This window comes from Pseudorasbora parva, chromosome 7, assembly GCF_024679245.1.
Source record: "Pseudorasbora parva isolate DD20220531a chromosome 7, ASM2467924v1, whole genome shotgun sequence".
Taxonomy (NCBI): domain Eukaryota; kingdom Metazoa; phylum Chordata; class Actinopteri; order Cypriniformes; family Gobionidae; genus Pseudorasbora; species Pseudorasbora parva.
This window is the reverse complement of record NC_090178.1, coordinates 5,980,718-5,997,632: the sequence shown is the minus strand read 5'-3', so window position 1 is coordinate 5,997,632 and position 16,915 is coordinate 5,980,718. Positions and strand designations below refer to the sequence as shown.

The following is a 16,915-nucleotide window of genomic DNA, read 5'->3' as shown; positions in this document are numbered from 1 at the left end:
TGGTAAATAGGAAGCAAAGCTGTTTTAAAATATTATTGGTTACCCAATTATGTATTCCAAAAGTTTGTCTCTGGCATTGCCACCTTGTAAAGTTACTGTCAGTGTTACTGGACACTTATTTACTTAATTAACATTGTTGTGTGTTAATTCATTGCTAAGGTCAGACATAATTTTTTTCTAACCATCTTTTGTATTTTGTATAGCTTGGCGTTAATTAATTAGTTAAAGATATGCTGTAATTTGACGTTTGAACATGGATTTTTCTTATTTGACATGTATACACAGACATTTCATGGAAGCTTAGGTCATGAATATTTGTCTAAAATTAATGGAAAAGCCATAGAAATATATTGGTAGAAATGTGTATGAACCCTGCTTATTCTGCATGACCAAATTCTACATCCCTTAAAGCTACACTGTGATATTTTCCCCCATCTAGTGGTGTAAAGGTATATGACCATCCAGTGAATAATAGTTTCTGTTCCTCTCAATTTCGATTTAGTTTCAACTCCTACGGTGGCCGATTTAGTCATGGCTTCCAGTTCGACCTCTTCGGTGAGTGTTGCTTCAACTCAAGTGATGAGGTAATTTTTGGAAACTATTATAATTTGCAGTTATTTAATTTACCAAATGATCTATGATCAAATTAATCTATGTAAAATGAATAATAGTTTTACGTTTTCGTTATTTTTAACCAGTTCATTGCTAACAGCAGCTATCAGGTTCCCAGACGAATGCAAGCGTATCTTAGTAAAGTAACTTTTATCAGTGCTATCATTATTCTGTATATTATACAACACCACTAGCGTAAGGCAAACAAATTATAATGCAATTAAAATATTAATCTCATGTTATCCGTCATAGAACACGGATTTGTTATAAGGTAAACAATACTTTTTCATCATTGACGCGAGGAAAACTATCCTAGACGTCGTTCTAGTGTTATGCTCAGCACACCATGATATAATTAGCCAAGCAACAATAAAACTTCCAATATACACGAATAGGCTGAATTAATATTACCTGTCGAGAAGAAAGCAGGCAATGTCGGCGTCCTTTTTAAAATCGTTGCTCCTCATGAGCTCTTTCCATCTTGGAAAGGCCACTCCAATATTTACTTTTGTCTTGTTGATTTGCCCGTTGCGTTGCCGTCTTAATTCTCTTTTCCGCTTCCTTGGCGACTCTGATACATATCCTGCAATGCTACTAGGTCCCCGACCCGGGTCGAATTCGCTAATCAGTTCCGGGACGTGGTTGCTTTCACACAGAAGGCGACCCGGCAATGTTCCGGGAATATTGCGGGTCCGACGTGCATTTAGAAAGGGGCTTAAGAGTGATCCTCCATCATCATATAGCAGCCTCAAGCAATCCTCCTCTTCACATGCGACACGGTGCCATCGAGTGTAAAAACGTGAAAAGCGAAGCTTTTATTTATTTATTTTTATTTTATTTTATGTATTTTCAATGGTATATTATAAAATTACGAGAATACTTTATTACTTGAAAGAAGTAAATGTACATTAATGAGCACATATATTTTTGAAAGAACCAAGTTATTTTAGCTAAGAATAAACTAAAAAGGTTACACAGTGTAGCTTTAATCCTACCCAATACCTAAACTTAACAACTACCTTACTAACTATTAATAGCAGTAATTAGTTTGAGGAAAAATTGTAGTTCATAGTGAAAATTGGACCCTAAACTAAAGTGTGACCGAAAATATTGCTTATTGTTAGTTCATGTTTGCATGGTTAACAATTGAGACCTTGTTGTAAAGTGTTAACTATTGTAAAGTCGATTTTTGCTTAAATTCTGATAGATTATATTGTAAAAGTCAGCCATTAGCTGTAGAGTGTTTTAGCTCTTCATCCATTGCACGAGAGAGTCTCGTGATTGTCTTTATTCATATGTTAGTGTCATTAGTTGACATGAGTTTCTCTGTGTAACTGTTGTCGGTCTCTAGATCGGTTTTGTCGACTCACCTGACTTTCTCTTCCAGTTTCGTCTGTTGGCCACAGATTTGGCTAGTGTGTCCTTAAACTCTGACAAACAATGAAACAGAAGCAGAAATATTAATCTGTCACCAGATACATTATTTTGAGTTTGGGTTTTGCTGCATAATTAAGTGGGTGACTTAAAAATGACAATTAACTTTATAAAAACATATCATCATTCAAAAAAAGAAATTATCTTTTTTGAAAGACAATTCTGGAACCATATCTGTTTTAGTTACTTCGGGGTTTTGGGAAAAAGCCCCAAATAAATACATTCTGGGAACTTTTAATGCTTAACTGTAACAACTGTAAAAATGTGACAGTAAAACATGTCTAAAATGTTTTCTATTTCAACCAATTGCTGTTCTTTGGAACTTTCCATTTATTAAAGAATTCTGAAAAAATATATCATGGTTTCCACAAAAATATAAGTTTATAAATATAAGAAATAAGTTTCAACATTGATAATCATACAAATTTCTTGAGCAGTAAATCCTCATATCAGAATGATTTCTGAAGGATTATGTGACACTGAAGACTGGAGTAATGATGCTGAAAATACAGCGTTGCATTATATATTTCAAATTGAAACAGTTATTTTAACTAATAATTCACAATATTACTGTTTTTACTGTATGTTTGATCAAATAAATGAAGTCTTGGTGAGCATAAGAGCCTGTAAACTTTTGAATGGTAGTGTATATGAAATCATACTTATTCTACTATTCAAAAGGTTAAAAAATACAGTAATATTGTGAAATATTATTGTGATTTAAAATAAGTATTTTCTATATGAATATATTTTAAAATGTAATTTATTCCTGTGATCAAAGCTCCATTTTCAGCATCATTACTCCAGTCCTTAGTGTCACATGATCCTTCAGAAATCATTCTGATATGAGGATTTGATGCTCAAGAAACATTTATGATTATTATCGATGTTGAAAACGTTTTAAAGTTCCACTCAATAAAGAATAATGCAAAAAAGTTTTGCAAGAAAAAAAAAAAAGTGTATCTATGTACATATATACACCCCTTCCCGAACAGCTTTGTAGTTTAATATTACAGTAACATTGTAAACATACTCTTATCCACAAACACCAGTGTGAACTGGTTCTTGGCCCGTCCGTCTTTGAGCTGAGCGGTGTACGAGCCCTCATCTTCTTTTGAGATTTGATCAAACAGGATCTCCACCAGACCTCCTGCCTTGTCGAAGTTAATCTTACGGGCCTGCAGGATACACACACACACACACACACACACACACACACACACACACACACACACACACACACACACACACACACACACACACACCTCTTTAGAAGTCATGAGCAAAAAGTGCCAGTGGCACAAGATGTGATCTGAAGCGGTTACCGGTGTGCTGGAGATCTCTCCGTCATTGAGGATGAGGCGAAGCAGCGCGGCACTGCTGAGAGCTTCAGTCTGCAGCCACAGACGGACACTTCCCTGCTCCGACACATCCACCTGCCAGCCTTCAGACTTCAGAGCGATCACTGCCAGATGACGAAGAGATTTAAGATTGTAGTTTACACAAAAATGAGCATTTTGTCTTTTCAGGCTGTCACAAAAAGCCATTACACCCATTAACTTTTTATATGGAAACTATCCCTTTAATTTAAGGTGCCTACAGACTATAGATCTTTCTGAAGCCTTGTGAATGAGGTCTAATGACTGAGTCTTCCTACACGCTCAAACTAAGGCCGTTTACACCTGGTATTAAGATGCGTTTCGGTCGATTGGATTGGAAGTAGATGAGGGAGCTGCATCTCCATTTGCACCTGGTGTTTTAATCCGTCTTTTTTGTCCACTTTCAACCACTTCTGTCCTAGCGCTACACCAACTAGAGCAATAGAGGTGAAGCGGAGCTCATTGACTGATTAAACATTCGCCGTATCCGGTCGGCTAAACTCCGAACACATCTTCCCTTTTTAAGAATGACTTTAGTGCCGTTCTTTTCTCTGAGAAAAGCTTAAAGGGGGGGTGAAATGCTGTTTCATGCATACTGAGCTTTTTACACTGTTAAAGACTTGGATTCCCATCCTAAACATAGACAAAGTTTCAAAAACTAATGTTGGACGTTTGATGGAGTATTTCTGTGTCAAAAATACTCCTTCCGGTTTCTCACAAGTTTCGGAGAGTTTTTTTCAAGTATGGGTCTACTTGACGTTAATAGATCGGAAGGTCCTTGTATGGGCCGTACGGGCTCTTCTCCCGGTAGGGTGCGCGCGCGTGACTAGAGCAAGAGAGGAAATGCACGCCCATAAACACTCGCTCAGGTGCAGATCCAGTCGATCCAGGTGCCGCGCTCCACTTTATTCCTATGGGTGACGTCGAGCGACTTCAACGCTTCAGCACAGCATTCCGGGAAGGCAGCGCTGCATTTGACCCGATTTGAACGCAGAAATGACGGGAAGCTTCACATCATCGCTTCAGTCGCGTCGCAAAAGTGGATCTCCAGGTTCACTGCTGTCAGGACTTTACCAAATCATACCAAAGAAGTGTGTTTTTGACGGAGCGGTCCCAGCGATAAAGGTTCGGTCCTGCTTTGGAAGCAGCCGGTGAGTAAAACTGCTTCAAATGTCTGTGCTGTCGGCTATCGTCGCGTGAGTAAACATCAGTAAACGACACGATCGCGTGCTTCGTCATTCAAATGCACTAACATTACTTCATTGTTGTTCTCTGTATAACATTACACTAGTCTGACGTGCAAAACCGTTTTGCTTGCTACTGTTAAGGTTTAGTCGCATACAATAGTCCATAAACCGAATCATGTCCTCATAAACTGCGAGTAAAGACACAAATGTGGAGAGGCCACTAAATACAGTACATACCACAGAGACGGACGTCCTGCTGTTGCGGTTTCTCCTGTTCAATTTATTTCAGCCTCCGAATGATTCTGGATCATATATCTGTATTAGCTGAGCTCGATAGTCATGAGTTTCTCCACGCTTGAGGATGTCACCGCTTTGCGCTCGTCATTCTTTAGCTCCGCCCACACGATACGCCTCCAGGCGCTCGGTTTTTCCCGGAAAGACTCGGTACAGCCCATATTTCTTTTATAAATATAATAAAACTAAAGACTTTTCGGAGATATGAAGGATGCAATACTACTCTATAGGTACTCAAGATTGACATGAGATTGACTGAAACTGAGTGTTTCACCCCCCCTTTAACTCGAAGTCTTCCAGAATCGCGGTCAAAGCTGATTCGAAAGACCATTGTTCGCCAGTTTCTGTGTTTACTAGAAGCACGCAAACGCAACTCGGCCGTCGTCATTATGGCCCCGCCCACCGACTCTATACACGATGTGATTGGGCCGGCAAGAGTTAGGCGAATACAGCTCAGAAGGGTATTGAGAGTGCCTAGACGACACTTGCGGGCAGATTAGATTTGCTGCCGGTAGGGTGCGTCTAGATTTCTAGGCTAACCTACAAGCTCATTATTGAAAAAATTGTGTTATTTAACAATTGTTTGAAAAGTCAATTCACTTTAAAGGTCCACTGAAAATAAAATGTAGGTTTTTTTAGCTTTTAGTATGACTGTGTTAGCCTTAGTTATGAATTAGCTGGTGTGTTCCAAAACTATGACGAAATTTGCATTTAAGAGATAAGCGTTCAAAAATTTACAGTCTCTCATTTCCGTTAAAACGAATCTCAGATTTTGATGACATCATCGCATACTTCACCTCCTCGTCAAATCTTCTCTTGTCCAATCAAATGCTCTCTAGAATCTAAAGCCCGCCCCCTACACTGTTGAAGCTGTGGCTGAAATCGGTCAGTTGTTAACACACATTTACTCATTTCTACATGGTGAAAGGCACACAGCACACTATATATGCGATAGGAAACGATTCAGTGTAAATATGCCTCATTTGAGGCGAATAAAGTCTATAGCCCCGTTTCCACCAAAATTACCCGGAACAGTTTGTACCAGGAACTTTTTTACAGGAACTTTTCTCCCCCCCAGAACTGCAGCTGTCTGCGTTTCGACCGCGATAAAGTTCCGAGAAGATTAGGCAAATTAGTCCGGTGATGTAGGACTGCGCGCCACTGTTCCTCCAAATAGTCTGTGACGGACAGTAATCATTTTTGTGTGCATCGATTGAAAGATTTAGTGGACTGTTTACATGAGACGTTATCTAAACCGATCTGGTGTTTACATGTGATGACTTTCAATCGCAATCATTTTGTCACATGCAGTTTGTCTGCCGCATCAAAAATGTCAACACTGTTTTCTCCAGCAGCTGGAATGTGTTTACTGTAGCCATTGGAACTCTTAACGGCCACCAGGACTAATACAGTATTAAATAATAAGCTATTTATTTGTTGTAAAGTGTAATAATCATCTCAGAAAATTCTTCTGTCAGGCGCAGTTAAAGTAAAAAATGCCTGGGGCAATATACGCTGTGTCATTACTCCAACATTATCTTCATAACTCACGAAATAAAAAGTTTACCCCTCAGAAAAATTAACTTTCCTCTCTTGTCAACATGAGCGCGGCGCGCGCTGTCACATGTAAGGACGCACACTTAAAAGTAATCCGTCAGGTCGTTTACATGGTGAAAAAAAAATAGTAACGAGTATGGAAGAGATTCAAGCTGTGCTGCTTTTGCTGGTTATGTATAGGTTTACTAAAGATGAAATTAACAACGACAGAAAAGAGCACTAATATGGAGATTCAGCAGAATGCAGCATATTCAGAAAGCTTGTAAAGCTAGATTTAAAATGACAATGTATATTATCAGCTATTACGGACATTGCACGTGAGTTGGCTGAGACGACCGCGCGCCACCAGACAGAGAGCAAGACTGATTATTTACTGAGCGTAGAACGAACCTCGCAAAAGACTTTTAAAAATGCCGGTTGAAATAAAAGGCTGCGTGAGCTCAACCAATCAGCATGTTCAGCGCCCAAGTCCCGCCCTCGAAAGTTCCTGAACTTTGAAAAAGTACTACCTCGCGAGCAGGGCCGTTTGGAGGGGGAAATATTTACCCGGAACTTCATTTATACCCTGGTTCCTGCGGTCTAAACACACCAAGTACCACCCAAAGTTCCTGGTTCCTGGGTAAAGTTCCTGTGGTGGAAACGGGGCTAATGTTTTCACGTTTGTTTCACGCACCGCAGCAGCGCACACACCCCAGCGGCTCTGGTCTAAATTTAGACTACAGAGACGAGAGTGCAGCGCGGATCATATGCGCGAGTCGGCGCAGACGACAAACATATCGACCCATTTGAATTCTGCACAGAATGCTGCATTACAAAGCGATATGGAGGAGATTATGATGATAAACAGTGTTAGAGGAAACTGGCTTTACCAAACTGAGAAAGGTCTGCTCTAGTCAAACTGTATATTAACGAAACGCTATTGGCTGTTTTTAAAAAAAGGGGAGGAGCTGCTAACAGCTGAAGCCGTTTCAGGGGAAATTACGTCAACACACTGAATAATGCGCCGCGTTTCAAGGCACTTCAGTGGGCCTTTAAAAAGTGAATATCATTTCAATAAAAGATGCAATGCTCGATTTGGTTTACATTTGTTTTTTGAGTTCGCTTGCGCCCTCTTGTGGTATGTAGGAGAATACAGTACCGTTACCCTCTAACATTAAGTATTGCCTTTAGAATTTGATTATCATTTGAATTTTGCTAATATTGAAGAATTTCGAATTAAGCTTTTCAGCTATTTTGACAGCCCTAATCTCAACTTGTAATAACTTCTTTATAATGCCTGAATTAATATATGATGTTAGCTAACTGTATGTGTTGTCTTAACTGTACATTTCTGACATATGGAGTTGTGGGCACAGTCTCCTCTGATAACAGCAGAGGTGGAAAGAGTAACAAAATATTCTACTCAAGTAAAAGTACTGTTACTTCAATGAAATTTTACTTAAGTACAAGTAAAATTACTGGTCTAAAAATGTACTCAAGTAAAAGTAAAAAGTAACTCATTTAAAATGTACTCAGAGTAAAAGTTACTTTTTTAACTCTCCCCTGTAGGGTTGTGATTAGAATGAGATTTTCATGATATGGCAACTATCTCAGAAAACATCAATTAAACAATTATTGTACCTATTGTTAAATTATGGTTATTATAACTAGTTAAAATGATGTTAAATGAATGAAGATGATTGGTCTTTTTTGGGGGGGGGGGGATTGAATATTATTAAAATTTCAATAAAACATGTGTAATAAACTAAATTCAGTAAATTATTATGAATTAGATTAACAACTTATTTTTATCATTGATTCGTTAAAATGTTTAAGAATAATAGAGTCCATATGTAGTAGACGGAGCAGCTCATTCACAGAGACAGAACAAGCAGATCATATATTCATATAGCAATGTTTTGTGCTTTAATATTCCCAGACCATGTCGCGATTTGATTTGTTTCTAGGCCTCCAGCTCTACTTTCGAGTTTTTCGTTCATCCACCAGTTTGCGTGTATTACGTGAATTCTACCTTATAATGTAAAGTTAATGTTCATGACTGGATTCCGGGATTCCTCTGCGTCACAGAAATCATTCGGCCTTAAGTTATAAACATACCTTTATCTGCACAGAGGGAAGTGGTACCGAACATGTTCTATGTGTTTCTTCATTTGCATCCACATTTTCTGCAAATTTGATATCCTCCGGGACAACACCACGTTATTTTTTTCTATATCCAAAGTATTTCCATACTAGCCAGGGGTTCACGACGGCGTTTTGCTTTCACCTGGGTCTGCGTCACTGACGTCTGTCTTGTTCGTCTCCAACTGATATTTGCGCGCTTGTTCTCTCCCGCGCCCCGCGCCCTCTATTCAATATTAGTCATTTCCGGATCACGTTTTTTTCCTCCCCTCTTTGCATTAATGATTTATTTTTACTCAGTAACGGATGTGGTTTAAAATGTAGCGAAGTACAATACTTCAATCAAAATGTACTTAAGTAAAAGTAAAATTAGATATTTTTATCTAAGTACACAGAAAAACTACTCAATTACAGTAACGCGAGTAAATGTAATTCGTTACTTTCCACCTCTGGATAACAGATCACTCTAAATTGTATTGAAGAAAATTTTTATTTTCTGTAAAACTGCCTTGAAACGCTGTGTATTTTGAACTATACAAATAAATGTGAATCGGATCAACATATTAGAATGATTTCTGAAGGATCATGTGATACTGAAGACTGGAGAAAATGATGAATTTGATCAAATGAATTAAACTTAAACATATTACAACAGAAAAGTTATTTTAAATTGTAATACTATTTCACAATATTACTGTTTTTACTGTATCTTTGATCAAATAAATAGCTTTGGTGAACATCTTGCACACCCCATCCTTTGAATGCTAGTGTATCTCAGACGTTACAGTTTAGATTCTCTGAACATTTACAGAGTTGTGTATTTGATTCACTTACAGGGGTTTCTGACATGCCAGCTGAGTTCTGTCAGCCTCTCCAGATCTGAGAAAGAAAACGGCACAATTACAAAGTGAATTCAATCACTTGCAGCAGAGTCCACACGATCAAGACAAAGATACTGACGGCTGTCAGAATGATCTGACATCTTTGTAAATAAGATTTCAAGTTTAAAGATTAGGTTTGTCTTGCAGTAGATCTGACTCAAACAGTCACACTGTAGACTGAAAATACACAGATCTTGTACAACATGGTTTAGGGCAAAGGGGCTTGACAAAACATTAATCAACGGCCAAATGATGATAAAATACTGCAGTCACACTAAGAAAAGACGAGTTATGCATCAAGTTTTCATGCTGAACAGATGTACAAGGTCTTATGCCACCATGTTCAGGTAATGCATTATGCAGAGATAGAAATGAATATCTACCCTCGGCAGTGAAGGTGAAGCTAGAGGAGATGTCAGGGTTTCCACTCAGCTCCGCTGTGTAAAGGCCCAAATCCTGCTCTGAGGCGTCCGTGAAGGTGAGGACAGACCTGGGAGACGTACATGACCAACAGTTCAGGTTTAAAGACCAGTTTACCCAAAACAAAGCATCTTTTTTACACAAACACAAAACCGTGAATATATTTCTTCTTTTACAGAGGACTTGCTATATTTAGCACAACACATAAGCTACGTTTATGGGACATTTTATAATAATTTTGGTTCACATTTAATTTCATTATATGGAAAAGAATGACTAGAATGTTCAAAAAAAAAAAAAAAAAATATATATATATATATATATATATATATATATATATATATATATATATATGTGTGTGTGTGTGTGTGTGTGTGTGTCAAATTGATAAAAACATTTGTTAGAACATTTGTTGTTTAGTTTATATAATATATTAATAAATTATATTAATATACATTATGACCTAATATTGACAACACATTTCTAATATTGAGTTGGTCCTCTTTTTGTTGTGCTCCTCAAACCATACCGTTTCCATAAAAGGGTGTACATGGTCTGCAACAATGCTTGTGTGTCAAAGTAACATCCACATGGATGGCAGGACTCAAGGTTTCCCAGCAGAACATTGCCCAAAGCATCACACTGCCTCCGCCCACTTGCCTTCTTCCCATAGTGCATCCTGGTGCCATGTGTTCCCCAGGTAAGCAACGTACATGCACCCAGCCATCCATGTGAAGTAAAAGAAAATGCGATTCATCAGACCAGGGCACCTCCTTCCATTGCTCCGTGATCCAGTTCTGATGCTCACGTGCCACTGTAGGCCTTTTCAGCGGTAGACAGAGGTCAGCATGGGCACCCTGACTGGTCTCCGGCTACGCAGCTCCATACGCAACAAACTAAGATGCTCTGTGTATTCTGACAGCTTTCTATCAGAACCAGCATTAACTTCTTGAGCAATCTGAGTTACAGTAGCTTGCCTGTTTGATCGGACCACACGGGCCAGTCATCCCTCGTGCATCACTGAGCCTTGGCCGCCCATGACCCTGTGGCCGGTTCTCCACTGTTCCTTCCTTGGAGCACTTTTATAAGATACTGACCACTGCAGACCGGGAACACCCCACAAGAGCTGTAGATTTGGAGATGCTCTGACCCTGTTGGGCCTTGTAAAAACTCGCTCAAATCCTTACTCTTGCCCCATTTTTCCTGCTTAACACATCTACTTTGAGGACAAAATGTTCACTTGCTGCCTAATATATCCCACCCACTAACAGGTGCAGTGATGAAGAGATCATCAGTGTTATTCATGTTATGCCTAATCGATATGTAAGGGATAATGTACACCCAGCCGGTTGTTATCGCAGAATAAACCCCGACAGAGTGATCAGGACCCCGACGCGAAGCGGAGCGGAGGGGTCTTGCATCACTCTGAAGGGGTTTATTCTGCGATAACAACCGGCTGGGTGTACATTATCCCGCTTATTACACGGCTACTAGTCTCAAATAAATAATTATTAGACACAAAATATTGTCTTGAGATTAAATATTTTATTAGCTCTTACACAAAGCTTCCGCGAAGGAAAACAGTTCCAACCTGCTTTAAGCCTTTATCTATTGCTGAAGATTTGCCATATGCCCTATTGCCCTTGCTAAATGTTGAAAATGAATGCTGAAAGGGTTAGTTCACCCAATGAAACCAAGCCTATGATTTACTCACCCTCAAGTCATCATAGGTGTATATGACATTCTTCTTTCAGACAAATACAATCGGAGTTATATTTAAAAAGTCCAGGCTAACGTTAATCCAAGCAGTAGCCTAGTTGTAGTTGTGTTTGAAGTCCATAAAAAATGCAGCTGTCCATCAAATAACGTGACGACGACTCCGATGGGTTAATAGAGCCTTCTGATTCGAATCGATGCGTTTGTGTAAGAAAAAGATCTATATTAAAAACGTTATAAAGGAAACCTGCCTTGAAGTCTTCCATTGTAGCCATGGCTGTTTAAACCACAAGATGGTGCCAGCGTTAAGCATAGAAGTAGTACCGGTCAAGATAACTCGTAGTACCTGGATGAGCGGGTGTTATCTGGAAATAACGTACCGCTGGAATGTGCAATTGACCAATCAGAATCAAGTATTTCACAGAGCCGTGTAATAAATAAATATATATATATATATATATATATATATATATATATATATATATATATATGTGTGTGTGTGTGTGTGTGTGTGTTTAATTTAAAACATATTAAATTAGTTTAATATTGTAGCAGTTTTTGATTGCTTCATGGGATGAGTATTATTTGTTCATAAAAAGAATTTAAATTCATAGCCTTCCATCTTTTTGTGAAAAAAGTGTCACTGTTGTGCTCATATTATTAAGACATATTGGCAAAAAAAACCTGTTGTTTTTGTTCTCCAAGCGGGCTCGTCCAGCATCAATAGCTTTTCCATAGTTTTTATTCCACTTAAAGACGTCTCCATCAGCCCCGTCAGCAGCTTCAAAGCTCAGGAAGATAAAGCCGTCATTATCAACTCCGATCTCAATCTCTTTGGTTCCTGGTGGCAAACGTGGGATAGAGTTATACGCAACTGTAAAATGAGAATGAAGTCATTATGCAGATTTCCAGGGAGCTGACCTGCTTTAGTCTGCGCTTTGACTGGCTCAGACGGCACAGAAGACATGCCGACTCCAGCGTCATTGACGGCAGACACACGGAGGCGGTACGTCTGACCTGCTTGCAGACCTGAAACCTGATTAACATGCATCCAAAAACAGGTCACTCCTATTCCAAAAGCTTTTGTGGGACTACATGCAAATGTAACTACACTGAGACGCTTTTTATTGCAAGACAAAGCAGGCAAATGTTTTTTCATGCACTGGTGGATTTTAAGATTTTGGGCTATTTTGCTTCCATAACGTTTTATTTCAGACCAGAGGAATAAAAACATCCAAAATACACTTTTAAGTGTTCATTGCATTTTATCTACTTGCATCTGTGGATTTCAATTATAATACATATATTTAAAGGCATGAGTTTGTCAGGAATCTCCACTTTAGCTGCTGCTTTACATATACCAAACTTTACAATTTTATTCATATAGATCATTCACCTGATATAATATTATTCCCATATTTTCTAGCTGTTGACAGTGATAAACGGATATCCAAAACCAAAATCCAAGTATCCAAAATTATCATTAACTAGAACTATTAAACACATTTCTGTTAATTGAAATAAAGATTAATAAAATATAAAAATAAATAAATAAATAAAGGGAACTATATATATATATAACTAAAACTGAAAAAAAAAAAAAAATATATATATATATATATATATATATATATATATATATATATATATATATATATATAATATTTTTCTATTTTTATTATTATTATTGTTATTAAATATTTTAAAAACAATAACGCACATAACATTTTAAAAATTAAACCAAAATTATTTTAAAAAAATAGACCAAAAATGTACTCTTATATATTGGCAGAATGAAAAAATAACCTGAATTTGGCATTTTGTTCAGATTTCTGTTCTGTAAATGTTCCAAATTAATGCATATTTAATTAGAATGCAATAATTATATTTACATATTTAAACATAACATTTCTGAAAACTTGTAATACAAGACAATTTTCTTAATGATTAATGTGGGTAAGTATAGTGATATTTTTCAGTTACATAATTTGTTATTCCTGATACACACTTGTAATATGAATATGAAATTAAGGATGTAGAATTACATTTAAATTCTTAAATTCTGGGTAATTTTACTTGTTATTTTAAATTTATCTGGTAAATGTACAGCAACAAAAGAGAAGCGAAACAGACCTTATAGTGAGTTTCTGTCACTGGCTCACTTGTCGCAGCGGTCCAATCCTCAGACTCCGCCCCCTTACTGAACTCCACTATATACCCTCTGATCTCTGATTGGCCCTTGTACAGAGGCTCCGCCCACAGCAGCACCAGAGAGTTGCACCTCACTTCTCTAAATTCCAGATCATATGGACAACCTGCAAGAAATGAAGGAAGAACATCAACACATTCGTTCAGTTATCCATCATCACTCTGTTCATTTACAACTCATTTTAATTGTGTTTAGGAAAACTCTTTCAAAACGGAAGAAATTACACAGCAGATTCCTGCATTAATTTCTCTTATACTCACTTTATATGAGCTGTGCTTATCCTCTTGAACATAGACACAATAAAATAAATCATCTGACTCACAACATGCCAGATAAACCAAGGAAAAATGTAGTGTGCCATCTCTACTCTTGTTAAATGAATGTGCTGTAAGCAAAATAACTCAAAAATGGCAAACAAGTGAACCAGCACAATGGAAGAAAAATGACTTTTATCGATCGTTCAATTCTGCATCACTGCGCCAAAGAGACACCCTATAAAGATTAAGTCATTATGAAATATAAAGAACTGAAACACATTTTAAGATTTATGACATAAAAAAGCCATGTGTCAGACGTGGTCTAGTTTAAAGAAGCTTCTAAAACTCGATTGAAACTCAAATCACATTTACCGTTTGCTATGATGAAAAAGTGTAACATTAATTGTGCAATAAATTAAAGTTCAGTAATACAATTATTTATTGTACTTATTTTGCAATGAAATGTGAAATAAACATAATTTGGTAATATAACCGTTGAAATTTCTAAAACATCCAACCAATATTTCTTCATCAAAATTGCTACAAGAACGCGGTGTGTAATATAGCTGTTTGTGAATGTAAAAGTCTGTGAAGTTTTACAGATCAAATGCATGAGAAGTTGTCTCCTAAATTAAATAATCAATTGTGAACTGCCGAAATGAGTCGTCATTAATTACTGTATTACTTCTTGTTACAAATCTACATAACAGTGTAACATTTGCATAATGCCAGAGACTATGGAGACAGAGCGACGTGCGTCATAATCTGAAAGCTACGCCCACCGGGGGGGAAAACAAACCAACCGTCTCCATCGACTTTCTGTTGCGGGAAGCGGCCTCCTTGTCATTTCTGAATTATATAAAAAAACTAACAATGTCTAAAAGCTGATATGTGACAAGGTGTACAGAAAACAAGCTAAAAAAAAAACCCAGGAACAAAAAGCCAGAAGTTTTTATAAGCTGTAAACAAACGTTTAAGGACACAAAAGTGGATACAGACACCTGAGTCGGAGCGCGACTTGTTATATTACACTGAGAACTACGCCCACTGGAGGGAAAAGTAATCAGCAACAGGAAATAAAAGATATAAAACTGACATTTGGATATTTGACAACATGTTTACTGCACACGTAGGCATACTGAGACATACTGAGTGTCCCAAAATTGCCCCATTCTTCCAGCTGAAGCTTCACGTCTTATTGCCTGTATGCACTTTTGTCTCCTTAAACACTCGTTTTTTGGGATCGACAGCTTATAAAAACTTAGTTACGTGTTTTTAGCTTGTTTGCTGCACACCTTGTCACATATCAGCTTTTAGACATTGTTCTGTTTCTTGTTATAAATAAGAAAAGACGAGGCGGCCGCTTCACGCAATACAAAGTCAATGGAGAGCGTTGGATTGTTTTCCCCCCGGTGTGGGATTGGCCTAAATACACTATGGTCTTGATTGCAGTGGTCTATGGTCTTCATTGGCTGCCTGTGAAAAACGTCTCTTTGGCCCGCCCTCAAACACTGCCGTTGTAGCTGAGACCGGAAGAGTTAGATTCGTGTGTCGACATGTTGAGAAGACGTTGTTTTCAGAGCTGCGAAAAAAACGACCCCTTTGTTGTCATTCGTATAACTGTCAGGGCCGGCCCAAGGCATAAGCGAACTAAGCGGCGAACTAAGCGTCTGCTTGGGGCCCCCAAGAGCACTTGAAATGACTTCTTGCTGCCACTGTATGTTCCTTTATGTTTGAAATTGCCTTTATGGCCTTGTAACATTTTGCAGTTTATTTAGTAATTGTTTTGTTTTCTAATATATGCACGGATTGATTCTGACAGGGCTTCCCAAAAAGCCTTCCCAAATTTGTAATGAGAATCATTTATGAAAATGCTTTTGTCAACAATAAGTACTAATGTCTGTCTACGTTAAAAATTTCCGCCAAAATAAAAGCTCTGCTTTTGAAAGAAATCCACCATTTCTTGTTTTAAAAGATGTCTCTGCTCACCAAAGGCTGCATTTACTTGATCAAAACTACAGTGAAAACAGTTATATTGTGAAATATTATTGCAATTTAAAATAGCTGTTTTCTATGATATATATGATATTTGTATGTGATATGAATATCAAGTAAATTGTAATGTATTCCTGTGATCAAAGGCTGAATTTTCAGCATCATTACACCAGTCTTCACTGTCACATGATCCTTCACAGATTATTCTCATGATGATTTGCTGCTCAAGAAACATTTTTTTTTACTATCATGTTGAAAACAGTTGTGTAAACATCTTTTTTAGGATTCTTTGAAAGCTTTCTATTTTAGATAAATCCTGTTCTTTTGAACTTTCTATTCATCAAAGAGTCCTGGGGTAACGAATTGTGAGCATATTTAGCATGAGACTTCTTTAAAAAAGAAGAAGTTTAAATCGTACCTATCCCAGTCTGAACTGTACTGTAAGACTTTGAAGATTAAAGTGCAAATGAACACCTGAGCACTCTCGTGGGTTTGCTACAATTAAAAACCGTATAAGGGTAAAAACATGACAGACAGACATGATGTAAGCAACACAGCTCCAACTAAAACAATTGATAATGGGTGTGCGATTATTATCAAGAACTGACAATAGTCAATAGGTACCGAGGGGCCCCCAAATAAAATTCTGCTTAGGGCCCCATGAAGGCTTGGGCCGGCTCTGATTACTGTGTATCAAGTGCTGAACTCAAATTCAGATATGCTAATGATCTTTTGCTTTCAAACACTTTGCTAAGCGGTCGACCAATCACAACAGACTGGGCCATCTGACCAATCAGAGCACAATAGGCTCGAGGAAAGGAGGGGTTTAGAGAGACTGAATCTGCGAACAAGC

The 16,915-nt window shown here is 37.8% G+C and overlaps 1 protein-coding gene across 4 annotated transcripts in view; it reads right to left on the bottom strand.

The window, feature by feature from the left end:
* The window catches only part of myom3 (myomesin 3), a 125,641-nt gene that overhangs the window by 14,646 nt on the left and 94,080 nt on the right, over positions 1 to 16,915 (bottom strand). For 3 of the 4 annotated variants that reach the window (XM_067447846.1, XM_067447849.1, XM_067447847.1), the window contains exons 21-28: positions 13,735 to 13,916; positions 12,523 to 12,637; positions 12,287 to 12,442; positions 9,849 to 9,974; positions 9,419 to 9,463; positions 3,372 to 3,511; positions 3,080 to 3,224; positions 1,983 to 2,042 (exon numbers count right to left, since the gene is read on the bottom strand). In XM_067447846.1, coding sequence (XP_067303947.1) covers positions 1,983 to 2,042; positions 3,080 to 3,224; positions 3,372 to 3,511; positions 9,419 to 9,463; positions 9,849 to 9,974; positions 12,287 to 12,442; positions 12,523 to 12,637; positions 13,735 to 13,916 — 969 coding nt within the window. Of the gene's footprint in view, positions 1 to 1,982; positions 2,043 to 3,079; positions 3,225 to 3,371; positions 3,512 to 9,418; positions 9,464 to 9,848; positions 9,975 to 12,285; positions 12,443 to 12,522; positions 12,638 to 13,734; positions 13,917 to 16,915 lie in introns of all 4 variants that reach the window. The other variant, XM_067447848.1, reaches the window with a different exon arrangement.